This window comes from Chelonoidis abingdonii, chromosome 2 (assembly GCF_003597395.2).
Source record: "Chelonoidis abingdonii isolate Lonesome George chromosome 2, CheloAbing_2.0, whole genome shotgun sequence".
NCBI classification, from domain to species: Eukaryota; Metazoa; Chordata; order Testudines; family Testudinidae; genus Chelonoidis; species Chelonoidis abingdonii.
The window spans coordinates 52,407,631-52,427,296 of record NC_133770.1 but is presented as its reverse complement, the minus strand read 5'-3'; the positions used below and the strand labels follow the sequence as shown (position 1 = coordinate 52,427,296).

Sequence of the window (19,666 nt, the reverse complement as noted above, 5' to 3'; positions counted from 1 at the left end):
TGATTCATTGTATTTAATAGAGGTTCTGCAGCATGCCTTTAACGGGGGGCGGGGGAGAAGAGCCCCCCTGGATGAGAATGCTACTGATTTGTTTTCCACCAAATTAGAATTCAGAATTTAAATCAGAAATGTCCGCTACATTAGTTACAAATACTAAAGAATCCACCACATTGAACTCCAATGTAATCCCCCTTCTCTGCACCTCCCTTCGCTATTGATCTTGCAGCAATCTACAATACGGCGATATTGGGCCAAATGTATCCCTGGTCTGAGTCCACGGCAGTACGTGGATTTGCACCAGGGATAAATTTAGCTCTGTGTGTGTATTGAGCAGTAGTGGTGACGATCTTTCACCAAGCGTGCTGTCTATAATATTTGCACATCTCTCTCCAGCTGACTGGGGAGCAGAAACTCTCCTGATACCGATGTTATGCCTTGTGCATTGCTGTTGGTATTCACTTTAAAAGAGCTCGAAATGGACTTTTTTTTCCCCCTAGCAAAGCTTTGTTGTGCAAAACTAGTTGGACGAGTTAGGGTGTCGCTGCTCCTGATTGCTCTGGCCAATGGAACCCGATCCACCCCGCTGTGCGTAAGAGCGCAATTAAGGATTTAACCAAGCCTATGCTGCGCCCCAGCCAGCAGTCTGCCAGAGACAGAGACAGACACAGAGACTCAAAGACTCCCAGCCTCCTCCCCCAGACATGTCTGCTTAGCCCTGAGCAGCCCCAGCAGCCAGCCCCAGCAAGAAGCCGTCTCCAAGGTATGACAGGAGTATTTGACAGAAGGGTCCCCAATATCAGATCCAGCGATTTCCAGGCTCCTTTCCAGACGTCTGCAGCCATGCACCATCCGTCTCAGGAATCTCCAACTTTACCCGAGTCCTCGGCTACGGATTCCGACTATTATAGTCCAACGGGGGGAGCCCCGCATGGCTATTGCTCGCCTACCTCGGCTTCCTACGGCAAAGCGCTCAATCCCTACCAGTACCAGTACCACGGCATGAATGGACCAGCTGGGAATTATCCTGCCAAAGCCTATGCAGACTACAGCTACGCGAGTCCTTACCACCAGTACAGCGGGGCTTACAACCGGGTACAGAGCTCTTCAAACCAGCCAGGTGAGAGCTGGGGGGTGGGGTGGGCTGGATTAAAGGGGGACATCTTGCTGGTACGGAGGGGGAGGAAACTGAGGCGATGGGGAACAGTTTGTGGGAGTAGTGGCTGCTGGGAAGCCAAAACATCAGGGCAGAATGATTCCCCAAGAGGGTTACTGGGATGGATTCTTCCTCGGACAGTTCTGGGTGCCTGGCTTCTTGGCGTTTTAAAATATGTATCCTGCGCAGCTGGCGATCCTTGGGTGGGAATAAAGCCACCGAATTAATCTGCATGATCTTAAAACTCCTCTCAGAAGCAGCCATCCATTAGCAAAGCAAATGCTTGTAAATTGCCCAGGGCCTCCGGGGCTGCCTCCAGAGAAATCTACGTACAGAAAGAGAAAGAATGTCGGGAGTTTTTGTCTCAGACTCCAGCTTATTGGAACTGTGCAAAAAGAAATAAACTTTGCTTCTCCCACCCCTCCCTCGGCCCCCGCGGCTGGGGAAATCCCTGACAAGGGAAGGGTGCGGATCTGGCCGGAATTCTACCTCCAAAACTCTGAAATGTCTGACTGCTTGTGCAGTTTGCAATGTTTTGCTTTAGCCGACTGGAGCCTGCTCGGAGATGAATGTCGTGAGGAAATTGTGGTGCTCACGGCTTGGTCAATGGCTGAGGGAGGGCAACTCGGGTGTGGAGGGGAGAGATCTAGCTTTTGGAAAGGTTTCTGGTCCGATCTGATCTGGTCCCGGCGGCGCATGTTTAATCCTGCTCGTATTTAGCATCCAGTCAGTGTGCGGAATTAAAACCACACGCTCGCGCGCGAATCTGCTTCTCTGGGGTTCTTCTTACACAGTTCAAGAAGCACACTCAGGAGCAGACGGATATACTGGGGTACCTTATCTTTCCCCTGTCCCCACCCCTTTGTGAAACAGATTGGATCACAAACCAGACTTTTCCAGTAGTAGTCCCAATGGATTGCAGCATCTGCAATTCTCTCCCGCCAACCTCTTACGTCATTTATATACATAGATATTTGCTTTCACTTTTTTTCCCCTGTCGTTTGCTCTTGCTCATCAAATCAAAGGGAAAATAAAGGCCACTGGCGTATTAAGGATATTTGTAAAAGAAACCAGACGCATCTGCGCGCCCTTTGCAGATCAGCAGCGAGATGATTATAACTATAATCAGCCCTCTGTCTGAGCCAGAGCCGGCCACTTTCTGTTGAACTGAAGGAGGCCAGTTTTCTTGTGGGCCTTTGAACTGTGTAGACCTCAGTATCGCGTCTTCCCAGCCTGGCCGTCTGGGCTCTGCGGGTTGGAATTCGAGACATTGCAGCCTGCAATTCAGTGGCTGCAACTCGCCCGAGGGGGGAATGGAGGGATGAAATATACTGCCCAGTGCACCCCCCCCCCCCCGCATCACTGGGCTCCTTCACAATGGAACTTCAGAGGTTTAAAAAACATGACCGGCTTGTAGGACTGATCTGCAATCCCCCAGAGCTCTCTCCCAATACATTTCACAAAGAGGGAACGGAAACTGGTTAGGTGCCCCACCAGGATGGAGGGAGATTACTCCATTTACCCCTGCCAGCCTCTGTTCATTCCTTCGCCTCTATTCCACCAGTGTTTTTAAATAGCCCTCACCCCGCGCGGGTTGTGTTTGTAGAGTTGGCGGCTGCAGTGGCTGGGCCAGTGGGCTGGATCTTTGTCTGGTCTTTTTCTCCACTGGGGACTTGATTTTTCCGGGAAACTCTAACCTGATCTATTTTGGATTGTTTAGAGAAAGAGGTGGCGGAGCCCGAGGTGCGAATGGTGAATGGCAAACCAAAGAAAGTTCGCAAACCCAGGACTATTTATTCTAGCTTCCAGCTGGCTGCGTTACAGAGGAGGTTTCAGAAAACTCAGTACCTAGCCCTGCCAGAAAGAGCTGAACTGGCTGCTTCTTTGGGACTGACACAGACACAGGTAATGCAACCTATTGCGTTTTCCTTGTCGGTATTAATACGGTCTTTCTCACCCACCAGAGAGGAGAGCTGATGCCACTGGTGAAGGATATAAACAGTAGCCGGATCCTATTCATTAAGACACGCGAGACAGGCCTGCTGTTCTTTAAATGGGCGGAGTGGGTTTCGTTTCCTCGTTGATTCCTGGTTTTTGTATTACGTACAGCTCTATATTCAAAGGCTTGGGCGCTAGCTGGCGTTCACACGCAGGAGCTTTGGAAGCCGGGCTTTGTGCAAAAAAGGGAGCGGGGGGATGTGATGATGTCTCTCGCACTTTCATAATTTAGTTGAAGGCTTTCAAATCTATATGCAGAGAACAACTCCATGGGCACGTATCTCTAACGCCGACCTTATCCATTACAAACATAACCTGTCACTGTTACCTTCCGGGTTGAATTCGTGGCACAGAAAGCGATAGATAGATGTGCTAGCCACCCACCCACCCTGCCTGCTTCGCTGGGGCGAGACTGGCGTGGTTGTTGTTTGTGTTTACACTCTATCACCGGAAAGGCACTGGAACAAAAATAATCCTGGTGCAGAGGGCAGAGCCTGCTCAGTTTGCAGAGAGCGCAGAGACTGGAATAGACGAATCTGAATCACACGCGTTTCTTTCGCTTGCCTTCACTCCCCCTCCCCCCCGGCTTCCTTTGAAATGTTTTTATGGGCTTCTATTACCCTCCCATAAACAAAATACTTCAGAAAAGGACGGCGGTGGCTTTCGCAAGGTAATTGCAGCAAGGCACTGCCGGCCGCAGACAAGGGCGGGGGTAGCGCCCGGGCAGAATTCCTACCCACCGGACCCGAGCTTGCATTCCTACAGACTGAAGTTGGCCCGCAGGATCGGGCCCGACACGGTCATTGTAAATACCACACTCGACAGTAGATTGCGCTGGGTAACTGAAGTGCTGGTGTCGGGAAAGATTTAACTCGCTTCTCTCCTCTCCCAGAGTGAAGTCAGACCCTTAGCCTGTTGCCTCAGATCGTTTCACATTACGCTGGTATTAATCATCTTGATTTCCCCTTCTCTCAGGTGAAAATTTGGTTTCAGAATAAAAGATCCAAGATCAAGAAGATTATGAAAAGCGGGGAAATGCCTCCGGAGCACAGTCCCAGCTCCAGTGATCCCATGGCTTGCAACTCTCCACAGTCACCTGCGGTTTGGGAACCTCAGGGCTCTTCCAGATCCCTCAGCCATCATCCTCATGCTCCAAACTCCAACCCATCCCCTGCATCCAGCTACTTAGAAAACTCCGCTTCCTGGTATTCCAGTGCTAACTCCCTCAATTCCCACCTCCAGCCCCACGGCTCCCTACAACACCCGTTAGCGCTGGCCTCTGGGACAATTTATTAGACTATTTTCCCCCTGGACTCCTGTGTTTTACTGTTAAGGAATCATAACGAAAGGAATGCCTGTGGGGGAGTTTTAAAGGGAAGCAAAACAAAACAAAATTAAATGTGTAACGCTTGTGCATGTAACTTATTGCATTTCAAAGGAGACCCTTTTTTACAGACGGACAATTTTTGCTCAGCTGTGGACACTATCAATGGTGCCTTGAAATCTATGACCTCAACTTTTCCAGAGACTTTTTTTTCAATGTTATTTTAACCCTGTAAATAAGTGTAGATAGAGGGATTAAACTGTATATTCTGAATAAATAAAATTATTTCGACCATGAGAGACGTTTCCAAAACACCCCTTTTTCCATTGCAAAGAGAAAAAAAAGAACAGATTCCTTTGCTTGTCTTGTTTGTTGGCGAGATAGATTTGTTTAGGGCCCGAACCTGCGCCTCTAAGCAAGAGACTCCTTGCTTAGAGGCGCAATCTCATTGGAAGCACTACGGACTGTAAAGGTTTACAGAATCTGGCCGTGTAGGTCCTCCTTGTAAATCTAGAGCTGCCCGCTAGGGAAGCTTTCATCTGGAGAATGGGCTTTTCAAAGACAATTTACTCTTTACCCCACATTATTTGCAATTAAAAGAACCGTACAAATTCTAACACTGGGAGAGAGAAATCTCTCGGTAAAGCCCCTCTGAATCCTTGGCTGAGAGCAATTAGCCTTGAGAGCTCCGCACTCGTCAGTCGCTAGGGTAATTATACAAATTACATTTCCTTCAAAGGAGGCTTCTAAATACGAGAAAAGGATAAAACGAGGGCAAAACTCTCCTTGTGCCTATTAAAAAGCTTGTGTCGGGTAGAGGCCAGCGGTACCCTCTGAATAAGGGATATTGGAGGAACCTTTTTAACTGTGTTCATGGAAAAGCCCAGACCTCCGAGCGATCGTTATCTTCTACATATTTAAAGTCTTACTGCAATTAACGGTGACAATTTTCAGATAAGAGGCTGGAGATCTGATAATGGGGCAGGAAAAATGGCTTTCCCACAATACACGGGACTGATTCCAGTCGGGGGCATTAGTGATTGTATTGTGTGAGCGGGAAGTGACTTCAAAATGTGTGCTGTGCTGTCGGCCTCCTCTTATGCAGAATAAAACGATCTCAACACCCTTTATTACTATTTATTTTCACTTGGAAGAATCTCCCCCCCACCTTAAAATAAAACCCCGTACAGGCAGGCGTCCCCTGTGCAAACAGAACAGCTGCCTTCCCGGGTCTTTGTAGGGTCATTCTTCTCATGGACCTGTAGCGGAGTTGGCCAGCTCTGGGACAGAACTGAACGATAGCTATTAAAACGTGGGCTAGAAATAAGAAAATGGGTGAGAAATTAATTGCAATGCGGGAAAACGGCAGCGATCAGTGTGACAAAGGCTTCTTCTTTTCTTTTCTTCCTGGATTAGAACATAAAAAATGGCATCCTGTCAGCTGAGGAGTTCAGTGAGAGCTGTTCCAGAGCTCGGAGACAGGACCTGAAAAGACAAGCTTTGTACCCTCGAGCACAGTTACCTGTCTCTCGTCCCTTCTTCCCCGGCCCCCTCCTTCTGTTCTCCCCCAATTCTTGACCGCCTCTTTTTTTTTCTCCCAAAGAAAAAAGCCAAGGCTCGCTGTCTTGTAGCAGGTTGGGGCGGGGGTGGGGAAAGCAACTGACTTTTAGTACAATGGATTAGTCTGTTCTGTAGAACTTCTTTTTGGACGTTGGGAAGGGGTGTGTGTGTGAGAGAGAGAGTGTGCGTGTGTGTAGGAGGGAGGGTTGTGCAGACACACAGGCACATGCAGCATGCAATGACTTCAGAAGTGTTCCTTAGTTGGGGAGGGGGGTTATCTGTAAACATTTGCTCTTTTTCTTTCTTTCATTCATTTTTTTTAACTCGCTGCTTATGGGGCAGCCTACTCTATTTTACGTATTGTTCCTGTGCGCCGCGATTGCTGGTTAAGTATTGCCTGCTGATTGTATTTGTAAGGTTTTAGGAAATTTCCATCGCTCTGAAGCTGCTGATAAAGCTCAACTTTTATCTCCTGCTAACTTCCTTTTCATTAACAGACAAGCGCTTACTTTCTTTCTTGTTCCCTGCTTGTCCTGGCTGTGCTCTAGGCAAGCGTTATTTTCAAAACAGCTTTTGAACCTGCTATAGACGTTCCCCCTTTTGGGGATTCTCTGTCCTTTTGTTTTCAAGGTTAGGACATCAAAAGTGGAAATATATTTTCCAGAGTTTCCCCATCCTCTCCTTTCTTTCTTTCTTTCTTTCTTTCGGATGTTTGATCCCAGCCACTTTGGTGCGTGGGGGAGAGGAAGAAAGAGGTGGGCATTTTATGGTCAACCTTGACCTTGAAGCTTTGGGTCTGCGATTGTTTAGCCTATTATTAAAAGCATGGGCTCCGCGGTTCTGGGCGAAAACAACCAGCTCTGCACGTAAGTGTTTGGATTCAACGTCAATCCCACTCCAGGATTTAATTGTTTCTGATGCTGTTGTTCCCTTCCCCCCCCCCCATTCGTCCCCGTTTAACACCCCGGAGCTCTCAGGCCAGGTATGTAAAGACTACTAGGCTTGGAGAGAGGTCAGTGTATATGCCCATCACTGCAATAGGTAGCTATGTACACACCATTGCTGGAGTCGCTGTGTGAAAGCCATCTTCAGATCAGATGCGCGCACACCTATATCTAACTAACGCGGCTTGGACCCATAGATTTTAGGACACTTCTCCCCATCCCTGTGTGCCCCTCTCCAGCAGAACAGCCGGTCCCAGTCCAGCTCTGGGCTCTCTCCAGCCCTCTCCTTGGTGCCATTCCATTCTTGTCTTGGTAAGAGATCAGATGAACTGGCCTTTGTCTGACGTTCAGTTTGTACTGGGCGAATTGCTGCCTTTTTTTTTTTTTTCCTGGCGGCCATGTGGAGTTGGGGCAAACCGGGGAGCCGCGAGGAGCCGCATTCCTGTGGGTGCCGAGCGGCTCCAGGGCTGAGCCGCAGGGCCTCTCTCTCTCTCTCTCTCTCACACACACACACCCATGCTAGCCCTCGGAAAGTGCACACACCCTGCCGCAGCGACGCACACAAAGTCCCCGCTTCGCCTGTGCCGTGCAGCGTCCTCCTTGGCACCCGATCGCTCCGGATATCATAGTAACAAATGTCAGATAAATCGTCCAGGAGCTGCTCTGCTGGGTTCCCCTAATCCTGTGTCCCTGCTGGGCTCCCTTATTATAGACAAACCGTCCACTCCTGACTCCTGGTCACTCTCTATAATATCTCCCAGGCACTTTCTCCGGATGGAGAGTGCTTCGCCCCTGAGAAATGTCCAAGTTTCCTTCCAAGCACATATACACACGCCAACCTGTCACCACATAAACCCCAGCCAGCTCAGGCAGGCGTTTTTCTCGCTTTCACTTCTCTAGAGCTCCCCAATAAATTATCCCGAGCTGCAACTATTCCTTTGTATAGGCATTCAGGCCTCCAGACGTTACACATTTCAGATCTGGCAGCACCGATGTAGGAATACATCAGAAACGTGCTTCGCACATGTGTTATTTATTAAATATTTCTACCACGCAATTTTGCGACTGACAGTCTTTAGGGTGTTCAGTTGTGGATTACAGAACATATATACATTGCTTCAGTTAAATTAACCCCCCCTCCACACACCATCCCCTCCTTGCTTTCAGTCATTTGAGCGATGCCTGCAGTAATGTAATAACCTGTTCCATAGGTCAGATAAGAACCGTGGAGATAGAAATTGGGTAATTTACATGAAGCCTCTTTTTTTTTTAAGGGAGATCCTGTGTTACAGCAATTAGATGTTTCTGTTCTTTGTTCCGCGGTGCCTCTGTTTGCATGTGATTTATGGGGATGAGCAGTATTTTATCTGCCAAAAATATATACCTTATTGAGTCTGATCTACATCCTGAATCAAGATTTATACAAAACCATGCAATACCACACATCACTACATTTAACCAAAGAAAAATACCTTCAAGACACCAGAGAGTTTTCATTTCATTCGGGTGAGGAATCTCAGTTTAGGTTCAGCTGTGCACTGCCAGCCACAGGTTAAATTATGAGCACAGGGAACGGCACCCGAAATATGGGCTGCACAGTATAGGATTTCATTGTTTTCTACCGTTCAGAAAAGCCTGTTATGTGCATCAGACTTCAGCCGATGCTTTTGCAATAGCTATAAGGAAGCCTTTCGAGTACGAATTCACTTGAAGGGCCAAATCCTCAGCTAGTGTAAATCGAAGTAGTATAATTGATTTCACGGCTGCTGTGCACCAGCTGAGGATCTGGCCATAAACGTCAGATTCCAGGAAATCCTTACGGTGCCCTTTCCATGTAGCATATAATGTATTGTGTAGCCTTTCGACTTGTGGTATCCCTTGAGCCTTCCTTTTCCTTTCTTCGCGCTATTCTTATTCATTTCCATGAAGAACAGGCGCATCCAATTCGCATATTATTAATATTAATTAGCAGTAACATTATTAACATTCCCAAGAATGACTTTAGTCCTTAAAGGTCATAAATCCACAGCGCCTTCATCAATTCCACCCTATAAGAAGCCCAGGACAATGGACAAATAGGAACTGTCGAAATTTACCTATACACAATTCGAACTACTTTCCAGGTTTAATACTGAGTGGGACCAACACTGTGGGCAAGAAAATATCCCGTTTGCTACCATAAACCTACAGTGATTAACCCAACATATCTCTCCTGGATTGACTTGTTTTAAAAGGTTTAACATTGATACAGTGGTTATTAAAAACAAGCAAGCAAACAAAAACACTTTGATGATTTGGCCCATTAAAAAGGAAGCAGGTTGGTTTGCTTCACATCCAGGGTTAATATAAACTCATCGTGAGACTAAAGCCAATAGCCCAGTGAGTAAACCTGACTAGCTGTTAAGGCAGCAATGTTAGTCTCTTTTGTTTAATTAATTACAATTAAGGCATTCTCGGCTAATTTCCTGTAGGACTCTTGATGACTTCTCCACTGAGTGAACGCGAAAGGGAATTAGGCCTATGGGCTCCATACTTGTGTGCTTTTTGCACGATGGCCAGATAGGATGCAAATTCAATTTGGATCTTTTATTAATTATTAATAATTAATTTGATGATGATGATGATGATGACGAAGAAGAAGAAGAAGAAGAAGAAGAAGAAGATGCTTCTGTTCCTAGGAAGGTGACGTGCAGATAGTTAAATCATCTGACAGAAAGCAATCACTCCACTGACATATTTGCTTTTTTGGGGTATGGGAGGGAGCACAGAGGTGTTTAAAAAACCCCAACAACCTAGGGAAATACTGCCTGGGATGAGATGAGCTGAGAAAAGGAATTATTTCAGACAGCAGCTCGCAGAAGTATCAGCCCCTGAATACACAACAAACTCACACTATTTGAGATTTGGACACATAACACTGCAGACCACTGATTTGCTATTTTCTTAATTCCCGCTCTTCCTATTCCCTATGATTCAAACAGTCTTTTGTCCTTCAGAGTTTGATTTGATCGCTACTGTTCACATTTCACTTTTGTATTTTTCTCTTCCTATACCATTACTCATTGAGTGCCCCGTGAAATTACAATCGTACATTTTCAACTCAGCAACCCATTTGCAGTGCAAAAATAGGGTCTAAATAATGGCTGAATTAGCCCTACTGGACAGTTTCAGATGTAACACTCTGTAATAATTATATTGCAGGCTGGATTAGGATGCTATTATCATAATCTGGACGTTTACAATTATCTGTAATTTGCAAAGATGCGCCAGGTCTTGATTACAGCAGTTTTTTTTATCAAGCTAACCATCACTAAACAGTGACAGTAATAACAGCTAATTTTGCTGGCAATATAAGAGGTGCTGGGGTGTGCAAACAATTTCACACCTGGATGTGCTCACTCAACCAAGAATATAGAGAAAGAGCTTCTGCCCTGAGACTCAGAAAAATATTCTACACTGCTTCTGTTCAGTATAGATTTCTAGACCCTGATCATTGCTTAACAGATTTTCACTGGGGGTAAGTTTTTACTTTTTGTATACTTCAACGCACAGCTCATCTTTATCTTTTCACACTTTCGTGGTTGCTTTTGCTGCTTTTGTAATTTCTGTCATCCTGTTAGACCACTGTTTCATAGATTCAGAACTCCGTCCTTTTTACTAGCTATTTCTGCATAGTCAATAGGATTTCGGTTGGTTCACTTTCTGTAACAATAGTTTTCACTCTGGGGACCTATAGGAAATTCGCTTTCTATAGATTGGTTTGCTAGTCGGCTCGATAGACGTTTAGAGTGGACTTGGTTTCTATTTAGATGCATTGAAAGGAAGCTGATCGCTGTACCGCAATAACTATGACTGTAAATCGCGAGTACATTTTTTTGAACTGCTAGTCAAAGAGAGCACGATATATTCACTCAGATCTTTCTCTGCTGCCATGTATTTTGTACTGGTGTGCCTCGTATCCATTGTCATACTACACCATACATTTTCAGAGGCAGGCTGTCGTTTTAACCTTGCAATTTACCTCAGAAAATTTGCTTACTGTTATTGCAAAGGTGGTAGAGTTTCTGATCAGGCAGGCACCGTTTCACCTGCAAAGAGGCACGTGTAAACTACCAGGCTTGATTCAAAGCTCTTCCTTTTTATCTGAGAAGGGGATGGGCTTTGAAAGGAACCATCATTGTATTTCTTGAGGGGCCAAACTTTAATGCACCCCAAAGTTTTAGAAGAATATTACCGAATATTATACAAACATGCTGCTGAACAACAGTTCCGTGAAACCAAAATTTTAGGAAGCCATAAGGAAAGAACAATGAGAGACTTGTTCCAATTCTATCTATAGATGACGCTGTTTCATGAAACTCTGTTTTGGTGGCAGCTATATAATGTTAGATGACACTGTCTGTGCTATCATTTGTTCACCGTATTACTCTTGCAAAGGCCTGCTTGTGTCATCTTACATGTCTGTATTGGGTTTATTGCTAAAAAAAAGTCTATGCTTGAAATAGTCATAAAGTACAAGAAAAAAATTACCACATTTTTCTATGCAGTACTCCACAACGCAATGGCTATCGACAGAGCGTGCACATGTATTTTATAAGTACAGCAGCAACATGTACTCGAAAATACACGAGTAAAGCTCCTCAGATTCATCACATTCATGAATCAGCCACACCGATTAAGTCAGTGGCTAGGAAAGGGTTAAGTATTAGCCGACACTATTAAGGGACAACTGCTGTATCTTTGGATTCTGATATCTTGGGATATAGAATGTGTGAGTGGATAGATAGATAGATAGATCTAACATACATTTGCAATGTTTCAACTGGTTTAGGATTTACCTGCATAAATAGAGGCTAGGGAGATATGCACTGGGTTATCTAAAAAGAAAAAATACTGTTGGTTTAAATGTACGATAGCTTTCTCTCTCACGTAATTTGAATAATTCAGTGAGACCCACTACCAGCTGTACTTCTGAAGCCTCTTCCATTCTTTTCAGCATTATAATTTTGGTTAATTTTCAATTTTAGGTCCTACGTCTCTGCAATTTGTGTATGAATAACAGAATAATTTTCCTCTTTTGTTTCGCCTTTCCTGTTCCTGAATCTAAATAAAGATGGCTTTTTAGTATTAAAAGTGGAAGAAAATTACAGGTAATTATCTTTGACGGTAAAAACGCTGTAATCAGCGGGCTACATGAAAAATTACTCTAATTATGGCTGCATTTAAGAGAATGGAAAAAAAACCTTCTTGTGGATAAAAACCTTAAATTGTCCCCAATGTCTGCTTCAAATTGGATGGCACTGCAGCTGGAGGCTTTGTTCAGAATTGATCCTGGGGAGCTCTGAACCCAAAGTTTCACAGTAGGAAGGGGGGAAAAAGAAAAGAAAACATTTTTCTTAATGTAACAATACGAATGGTAGAAAATGACAAGACTGATCGGTTTTAAACCATTCTGAAGACTGACTGAGCGTGGAAGTTGCTCAACAAAAAAAAGGAACGGGTATATTGGTAAGTAGTCTTTGCTTTGTGTCTAATTATAGTGACTGTCCTTTTGCACGACTGTATATAGCTGTCATTATATGGAGCACTCTGAGTATCTCTATTGACTTCTGATAAATGGCTCAGTGGTTTCAAGGTTCATAATTTGAAGGATGCCCAGGTCTCTAGCCATTAATTCTCGCAGTATGGGGCTTGTGTGACGAAAGGACTTTCATTTTCATTATTTCTGTGCTTTATACAATATAATAAAGATATAATTCGCCCTGGTCAGTGCATTGTATACCTATGCACCTTTCAAGCTTTGCAAAATATTGCATAGCTTTAATTGTCTGTCTGTTAATCAAAAACAAAGGAGGGCACCTCTTTCTTTCCCCCTCCCCTCCGCCCTACTTGTGTAGGAAGTAATGCAAAGCACTGAATTTTACTTCGAGATAAACCTCAGATTAAATGACACTATAATGTTTTTTTTCAAATATTGGAATTACCGAAGTAACATAGGCTAAGAAATGACCGGGCGATTAGAAACATCCACGATTCTCTTTGCAATAGTTACATATACATTGTCTCTGGTTTATTCTTTTTAAGAAAAATCTTTTCAAGGGTTTGTTGTTAGATATATTGCTCTCTGTGTCACAAAATGTGTTAATATCCAGCTAGCTATCTAAAGCAGGTGTGCTTTATAATATATAGAGAAATACAGGACACAGGGGCGTTTTGTGGCTTTTACTCTATATATGAAAGAAGACAAAAACATACAAAGTATATTTACAACTAAAATTCAGCAATATATACAGAAAGGTTGCTCAATATAAACGTCTCTATAGCTTAGTGAATTGGTGAGAATACCCCCAATCAAGTACTGAACCTTTCAAAGCCATAGGATGGTTGTTTTGGTGGGTTCCTCCTTTGCCCTTTTCCTGTTAGATTTCAGGGGACTTTGGGAGGAGGGAGTTGGGGGCAGAGATCTGACGGAGAGACAGTGGTTTCTTCTTGGTTGCTGTCCATTCCATTTTGATAAAGCATGCAGTTTTTGCTTCGTGGTAATGTTTTAATCGTACAGTATATTTTCCTTTTCAACCACTTTTGCGCCCCCTCCCCTCCAGTCTGGCTTTGGTGAATACAAATGCAGGAGCTTGAATAGCCTCCCTTTAATCATGTAATATCGTTAGCTCATTAAACAAGTAAAAACGTTGCCGGCTATACTCAGGTTCTTCTGGTGGGAAAAAGTCTGTAAAAAGTTTGCTTTGACAGTATACTCCAAAGCCACGAGGCTGGTTCCTCCGAGTCCAAATTAAAACATCCTAAAGAGAAGTGTCTTATGTGCGCCAGGAAGGGGGGGGGGGGAGTCTCTTTCTGTTCAAGATCAATCACTGAGGTTACTAAAAGAAAAAAACAAAACGAAATAAAAAAAAAAACCAACCTTGTCTCCTTGCCACACATACAAGTTCACACAGAGCCTGTTAAATTGGCACCGTTGGCAAGACAGCGGACTGCTTGCCATATCGAGACTAGGGCTTCTTGATAGATTATTTCTCTTGGACAATTCACATCATCTGTGGTCTCTGCATTGTGTCTTGATGTGGAGAAGAATACCAGTGAGAATAACCAGGCATGTAGCTGTTGGGAGGCATACTGACTCCCTTGGCAGAAGCTGAAACGTCCCAGACTGGAGGGAGAGCTGGAGACCGCGGGGACAGGGCAGCGGAACCTGGCAGAGCGTCGCTCTCATGAGGATTGCTGCCCTGCTTTAGCAGCTTCTTAAACTTGGAGCGTTTGTTCTGAAACCAGATCTTCACCTGTAAGCAAAAGGCGAAGAGATTAGGCCGCTGAGGAGCACCTAGCTGACAGCAGGAAGCACTCGACCGGGGTTATTTTATATATATAGAGGGTCCTGAGTTTCCAAGTGGTAGGGATGGAGATGTGGGGTCAAGCTGGCATTTTTAGAGGGTTAAACACGCTAGCATTTGAACTAACCTATTGTTAATAACAGAAATAGTGACACTGGGAATCGAGATGTAGGTTTTAAAATAGAGTGTTATTTTCTTGCCCAGGCCACCAGTAGTGCACAATTTATTCTGTTTTAATTTCTCACTCTCTCACCTACCTGTGTGTGTACATTTAAGTACTTACACGCATATATATATATATATGAACACATAAATATACATATGTACACACATGTACACACACGTGGCAAATTCCTCATTCTGTATTTTGGAGGTCGTTTGATTATTTGGAGAAACTGTGGTTAGAAGCATATCACCCTGTGTTAGGAGACACAGTAATAGTCAAAGGGCTCTTAAAAGTAAAACCTGAATCAGACAATTTGTACCATCAAGCTGTCCTTGTTTATATCTTTGGGGAAGGGGCTGACTAGAACAAGTGTTTTATCGTCATTTTAAAACCAATTTTGAATGGAAATTGCTTTTTCAGAAAGAGTAACTGATATAAATCACCTTGGGTCACATCCTGCCCTCTCTAGTCAAGTAAAACTCTCCTAAATTGAGTTTTCCCTGCATGAGGTCTGCATGATCGGGCCCTCCACGTTCAAATGGTATATGAATGTAATTTAAAGATTCAAACCCTTGATCCTGCAACCCTTGCAGATAGTCTTTATAAAAGGATATTATCTCAATGGGACTACTCGTTTGTCTGTAGATTTTCAGGATCAGGCCCACATCTTGGGTATGTCAGAAGAAATGCCATTTGTACAATAAGCAAACATCTTTCCAAAATTTATATCCGCTCAATATTTAAAAATTGCCGAGGTAAGCTACTGTTGCCAATTGAAATTATAAAATATTGAAATTATTTATTAAAATCATAAATGCACATAACTATGTTTTAAATGAATGGATAGTATTTATTCATTTGCTACTAACCCCTGTTTGTGAAGTCTGTAATGCCTAGTGTCTTTCAAGCTTAAATTAGCCAGGCTAGGACAGCTCCACCAACCACACTTAACTATGGCTTAACCTGCTATAATTTTGTACACGGTTGTCTTTGATCTTCAGATCCATTATCACCTTTTGTACATTTTGCCCAAGGGTAATCACTGCATTTGAGTTAGTCATCCAGGATGAATTAACTATTGATTTTACATGTATTTTCTAATGCTCTCTTGCTTTCTCTGTCTCTATAGGTTGCCACGGTCTGGCTTTTTATTTTCACCTCTGCCTCAGGCCCAAGGTTTTCTTGCCTTTGTTCTGTGCTCTTGTCACAACCGAACAATTTCATGTTCGTGCAGTAATAATTTGGATCCATTTGTTTTTTCTAGTTGTGCCATCAAAGGGTAAAATTTGATAACTAGTCGGCAGGGGAAAACGCAGATTCAGTCAGTTATTTTAGTAGTGAGCCATTTACTCTGTACTGTGTAATAAGATAACTCACATCACATTTGGCATAGTAGTAGCATGTGTGTTACCTTTTCTATTATCGTGTACTTCTAGTGAAGATCTCTCTTTGGTTGGCCTTGTATTGTATGACCAGGACTGCAGTGATTTGGGGTTCCCATAATTTACCTGTGTCTGAGTAAGTCCTAAGGAAGCTGCCAGTTCAGCTCTCTCTGGAAGTGCCAGGTACTGAGTCTGCTGAAAGCGATGATTTAAAGCCTGAAGTTGTAAACTCGAATAAATGGTTCGAGGCTTCCGTATCTTCTTTCCTTTTCCATTGAATCTGATTTCACCGTTTTCAATCACTGTTGTTTTTTGCTGATCTGCAAGCAAGCAACATGTTTGAAATGTCACCACGGCAGAGAATGCAGAGAACCTTCCTTGACTGTTTAACTGGGGCATTTTGTTGCTCTTTCCCCCCCGGAATAACCCGCATGCAACAATCCCATTGCCGTGTCAGTCCCACTGCCATAGAATGCACCCGCTCTGAGTGCTTAAAGGCATCACACCGGAATACCTCTTATTCGAACAGTGTGAATCAACGGACATAAGGAAGCCGTGCCTGTGTACTGGGTGGCTTGTTTTACTTGCAAAAACACAGCATTTGTTTAATGAATGGATTGCTAGCTGCCTGGCCATCAAAGTGTTTACACGGCTAATTGACTTCATGTCGCCAGTTTGGTGGTCGGTGAATCACCAGTAGCAGCTTTAACCATGCTTTTTGTGCTCAGATCAGTACATAAAAATAATCTGCTAACTGCGGGAGGGGAAAAACAACCACAACAAACTCATCTTGAAACTTTCACTCCTCGGGTGCTAACAGACATTTGCCTAATGCCGATCCCCTTGCCTAGTGTCACAAAGGAGCAACAAACATTGTCTTTTTTTCCTTAGCTGAGGATGGGATCACTGCAACCTCTGTATAGCATTTCTCCCCAGCCATTAAGAGGCGGCTGCAGAAGCAGGGCGCTTGGTGAAATGCAAACGGCCAGTTTCACGTTAAATTTAGCTGAGCAGTAGGCCAGCGCTCGGAGCATATTAATGGACAACACAAACAAACAAACAAACACACTCACACCTAAACAGTCCAAACCCGCTGCCAAATAGCGCTCTCGGGATGGAGAGATCGCAGCAAAGCCAGGAAGGGCTGTTGGTGTCGCCCTGGAAAACAGACGCCCCGGGCTTTATAGCCCCACAAATAGATGCACCTCCTGAAAGCCACCCAGACCTGGAAGTCGGCATAGACACGCATAGCTATAGGGACCGTACGCAATGCATAAGGCAGCTCCAGTATTTGCATGCCATGCACACATCCCGTGCGAAGCGAAGAGAAAGCACCGAGCTGCGCAAATACGCGACTCCCGGCTGCTCTGGGGCCAGCACTGGAGCTGATCCCCGGGGGCGGCGGAGCCCAGCGGGGGGAAGGAGCCGAACGCGACAAGAACGCGGCCTCGCTCACCTGCATCGTCCGCCCGCGTCTGGCTGGCCGCGCTGCTGTTGTGGTAGGACTGGAGGTAAGGGCTGTGCTGCGAGTGGTTCATGTAGGGGTAGGCGGCCAGCGAGCGGTGGTTGTAGGAGTTGCCGCTGGCGGGGTAGGGCGAGCTGTGGTGGTGGTGCTGGTGGTGCGGGTGCGAGCCGGCCGCCGAGTGCAGGCAGTGCAGCGGGTAGTGGGCGCCTGCCATGGCCGGCGAGCTCTGCTGGGAGTGGGACTGCGGCGGCGGCGGCTGCTGCGGCGGCTGCTGCTGCCCGAACTCCATGAAGGCGGATTTGGAGGAGTCCTGCGCTTCCAGCCCGTCAGCCATCGTAGTCATGGTCATCATCAAAGTTTGGGAGTGAGAGAGCGGATCTCTCCGGCTCGCCCCCCGCGCGCTCGCTCTCTCCCCAGCCACCTTAGAGCCTATTATCCTGCACTGGGAATTAGTGAGGTGGCTTTTTTTTTTGGAGGGGGGGAGAGCAGTAGTGAGAGGGGCCTTGTTCGCGGAGGGAGGGGTGAGGGGAGGGGTGTGGGGGGGGCTAGTCCTGGGATTTTTTTTCTCTCCTCTTCCCCTCCATCCCCCCCCCCTTGGTGGTTGGGGTTTTTTTGTTTTTTTGTTTTTTTTGGCTGGCGGAGTTTAAAGCGGAGATTTCTGAAGGTGGATGCTGGTAAAGTTGAGCTTCTGCTTTTAGACTTGAGGCAGACACGCCACAACTCGAATGGTTTGTCTCCAAAGGGCAGTGCCTCCCCATTGGTCAGTCAACCCCTGACGTCACCACCGCGGAGGCTGCGACTGGCGTCTGTGCGAGCTTGAGTTTAGCCCACCTTCAGCAACTCCGAATCCCGGCTAGAGCGCGGCGAGGCGGCGTGCGCGCGCCTTCCCCCGCCGCTGAGCTCTGCTGCTCCCCGCCAGACGGCAGCCCCCAGGCGCTGCAAACGCAGGCTTCCGAGCCGCTCGCTTCCTCCGAGCCGCAGATTAGACAAAAGGAGTCCATGCTGTCACGGGGGGCATTTTTTGCTCGTGTCGTGTGCATTGTCGGGCCAATGTAGCAGACAGCCAAGTCTAACACAGCTACTAACCTACTAAAGGTATTTCAGTCCATCTGTACAGCCCAGAGTTTGAATGCACCTTAGGTTTCCCTCTCCTGTACTTCAAAACATGCAGTCAACTCAAGTGAAAAGGGAAATTTAAAAGTGGAAAAACAGAACCCAAGTCCATGCTCCAGCCCCCCGTTCCTTCTGGGACTGGCTCCTTGTTGACCAAGACAATATTCTCTATATTTTAGGAAGAGCAGCAGCCTGCTCACTGCAGCAACGAATCATTGGAGATCTGACAGTAATGCATTTTTTCGTATTGAAAACAGAAGCTACTGTAATGCTTTCAAATATATGCAAATGATATATGCGGTTAGTGGTTTGGCAAATCTTGATTACAATATAAACTACCCAAGAAAAAGTGCCTTCCTCCTAAATTTGTCTTTAGATTACAATTCCAGTTGATTTTATTTTATTGTCAACATTGTTAATGATAAAAATAGAGTCGTTTTACAGTTATTTTTACTTTCTGGAAGGAGGCAATTAGACGTCTAATCAGGAATACACAAAAATCTCCCATGATTAACTGCAGTACTTTGTTCAAATTGCTGCTATAAAATTCAGAACAATTTGCCTGTAATGATTATGGACTGGGTTTATTTTGGGAGGTGGAATAAAAGTGGATATAGCATAAATTATCCTCTAATTATACACCAGTGTCGCCTCAATTATCCTCTTATCAAAATGGTTGTCTAACTGCCGCATTTAGTTTCAATTCTCTCCTTTTTTTCTATAAAAAGAACTTCATACCTTGTTATTATTAATCCATTTATTATTTGCTAGGGGATTTATATCTGAACATCCAGGTGGTATTACCACTTCTCTTTCAAAGATGGACTGGGGAAAGACATTTAGTTTGAACCAGCACTGTTGCGGATCTATCCTTTTTTTGCTTCCCTTGTTTAAATCTCCTCGCGTCCAGCTAGAGAAAGCATGAACTCCAGAGCCAGACCCTACCGAAGAGGACCCAGGTAGAAAAAGAAAGGAGACGTGCAATTGGTTAAACTTAGAGAAAGCTGAAAGTTCTGTAGATTGAGAAATGGGATCAATCTTCGGGCTTTGAAAACCACCAGCAGCTGCAATTTGCAAAACAGCTTTCAAGACTAAGCCCAGAAACGTATCCAAAACGAAGTACATATCCTGACACTATTTCTGAGAGCGACATTTCCAGGGGACTTGTTTCGAACCTTTGCAGAATATTTAAAAATGCATCGCTTTTGGAAACAT

The 19,666-nt window shown here is 45.0% G+C and overlaps 2 protein-coding genes and 1 long non-coding RNA gene across 3 annotated transcripts in view; 2 read left to right on the top strand and 1 right to left on the bottom strand.

The window, feature by feature from the left end:
• Positions 1 to 626: 626 nt before the first annotated feature.
• Positions 627 to 4,893, top strand: DLX5 (distal-less homeobox 5). The gene is made up of 3 exons (XM_032766167.2): positions 627 to 1,117; positions 2,874 to 3,058; positions 4,127 to 4,893. The coding sequence occupies exons 1-3, from the start codon at positions 763 to 765 to the stop codon at positions 4,445 to 4,447; spliced, it is 861 nt and encodes a 286-aa protein (XP_032622058.1). The 5' UTR covers positions 627 to 762; the 3' UTR covers positions 4,448 to 4,893.
• A 5,563-nt stretch (positions 4,894 to 10,456) lies between these two features.
• The window catches only part of LOC116816729 (uncharacterized), a 32,170-nt gene continuing 22,960 nt past the window's right edge, over positions 10,457 to 19,666 (top strand). The window contains exons 1-2 of the long non-coding RNA XR_004371796.2: positions 10,457 to 10,496; positions 12,007 to 12,487. This is a non-coding gene — a long non-coding RNA (uncharacterized LOC116816729). The remainder of the gene's footprint in view (positions 10,497 to 12,006; positions 12,488 to 19,666) is intronic.
• Positions 13,154 to 17,770, bottom strand: DLX6 (distal-less homeobox 6). Its single transcript, XM_032766165.2, has 3 exons — positions 17,330 to 17,770; positions 16,000 to 16,193; positions 13,154 to 14,274 (listed from the first exon to the last, which is right to left on the bottom strand). The coding sequence occupies exons 1-3, from the start codon at positions 17,688 to 17,690 to the stop codon at positions 14,023 to 14,025; spliced, it is 807 nt and encodes a 268-aa protein (XP_032622056.1). The 5' UTR covers positions 17,691 to 17,770; the 3' UTR covers positions 13,154 to 14,022.

Excerpts from the sequence above, each read along its gene's own strand:
- DLX5 (XM_032766167.2), top strand. The coding sequence starts at position 763 with ATGACAGGAGTATTTGACAGAAGGGTCCCCAATATCAGATCCAGCGAT. Across the intron at positions 1,118-2,873 it reads GAGCTCTTCAAACCAGCCAG|AGAAAGAGGTGGCGGAGCCC; the intron begins GTGAGAGCTGGG and ends TGGATTGTTTAG. Across the intron at positions 3,059-4,126 it reads TGGGACTGACACAGACACAG|GTGAAAATTTGGTTTCAGAA; the intron begins GTAATGCAACCT and ends CCCTTCTCTCAG.
- DLX6 (XM_032766165.2), bottom strand. The coding sequence starts at position 17,690 with ATGATGACCATGACTACGATGGCTGACGGGCTGGAAGCGCAGGACTCC. Across the intron at positions 16,194-17,329 it reads GACGCGGGCGGACGATGCAG|ATCAGCAAAAAACAACAGTG; the intron begins GTGAGCGAGGCC and ends GCTTGCTTGCAG. Across the intron at positions 14,275-15,999 it reads TAGGACTTACTCAGACACAG|GTGAAGATCTGGTTTCAGAA; the intron begins GTAAATTATGGG and ends TTTTGCTTACAG.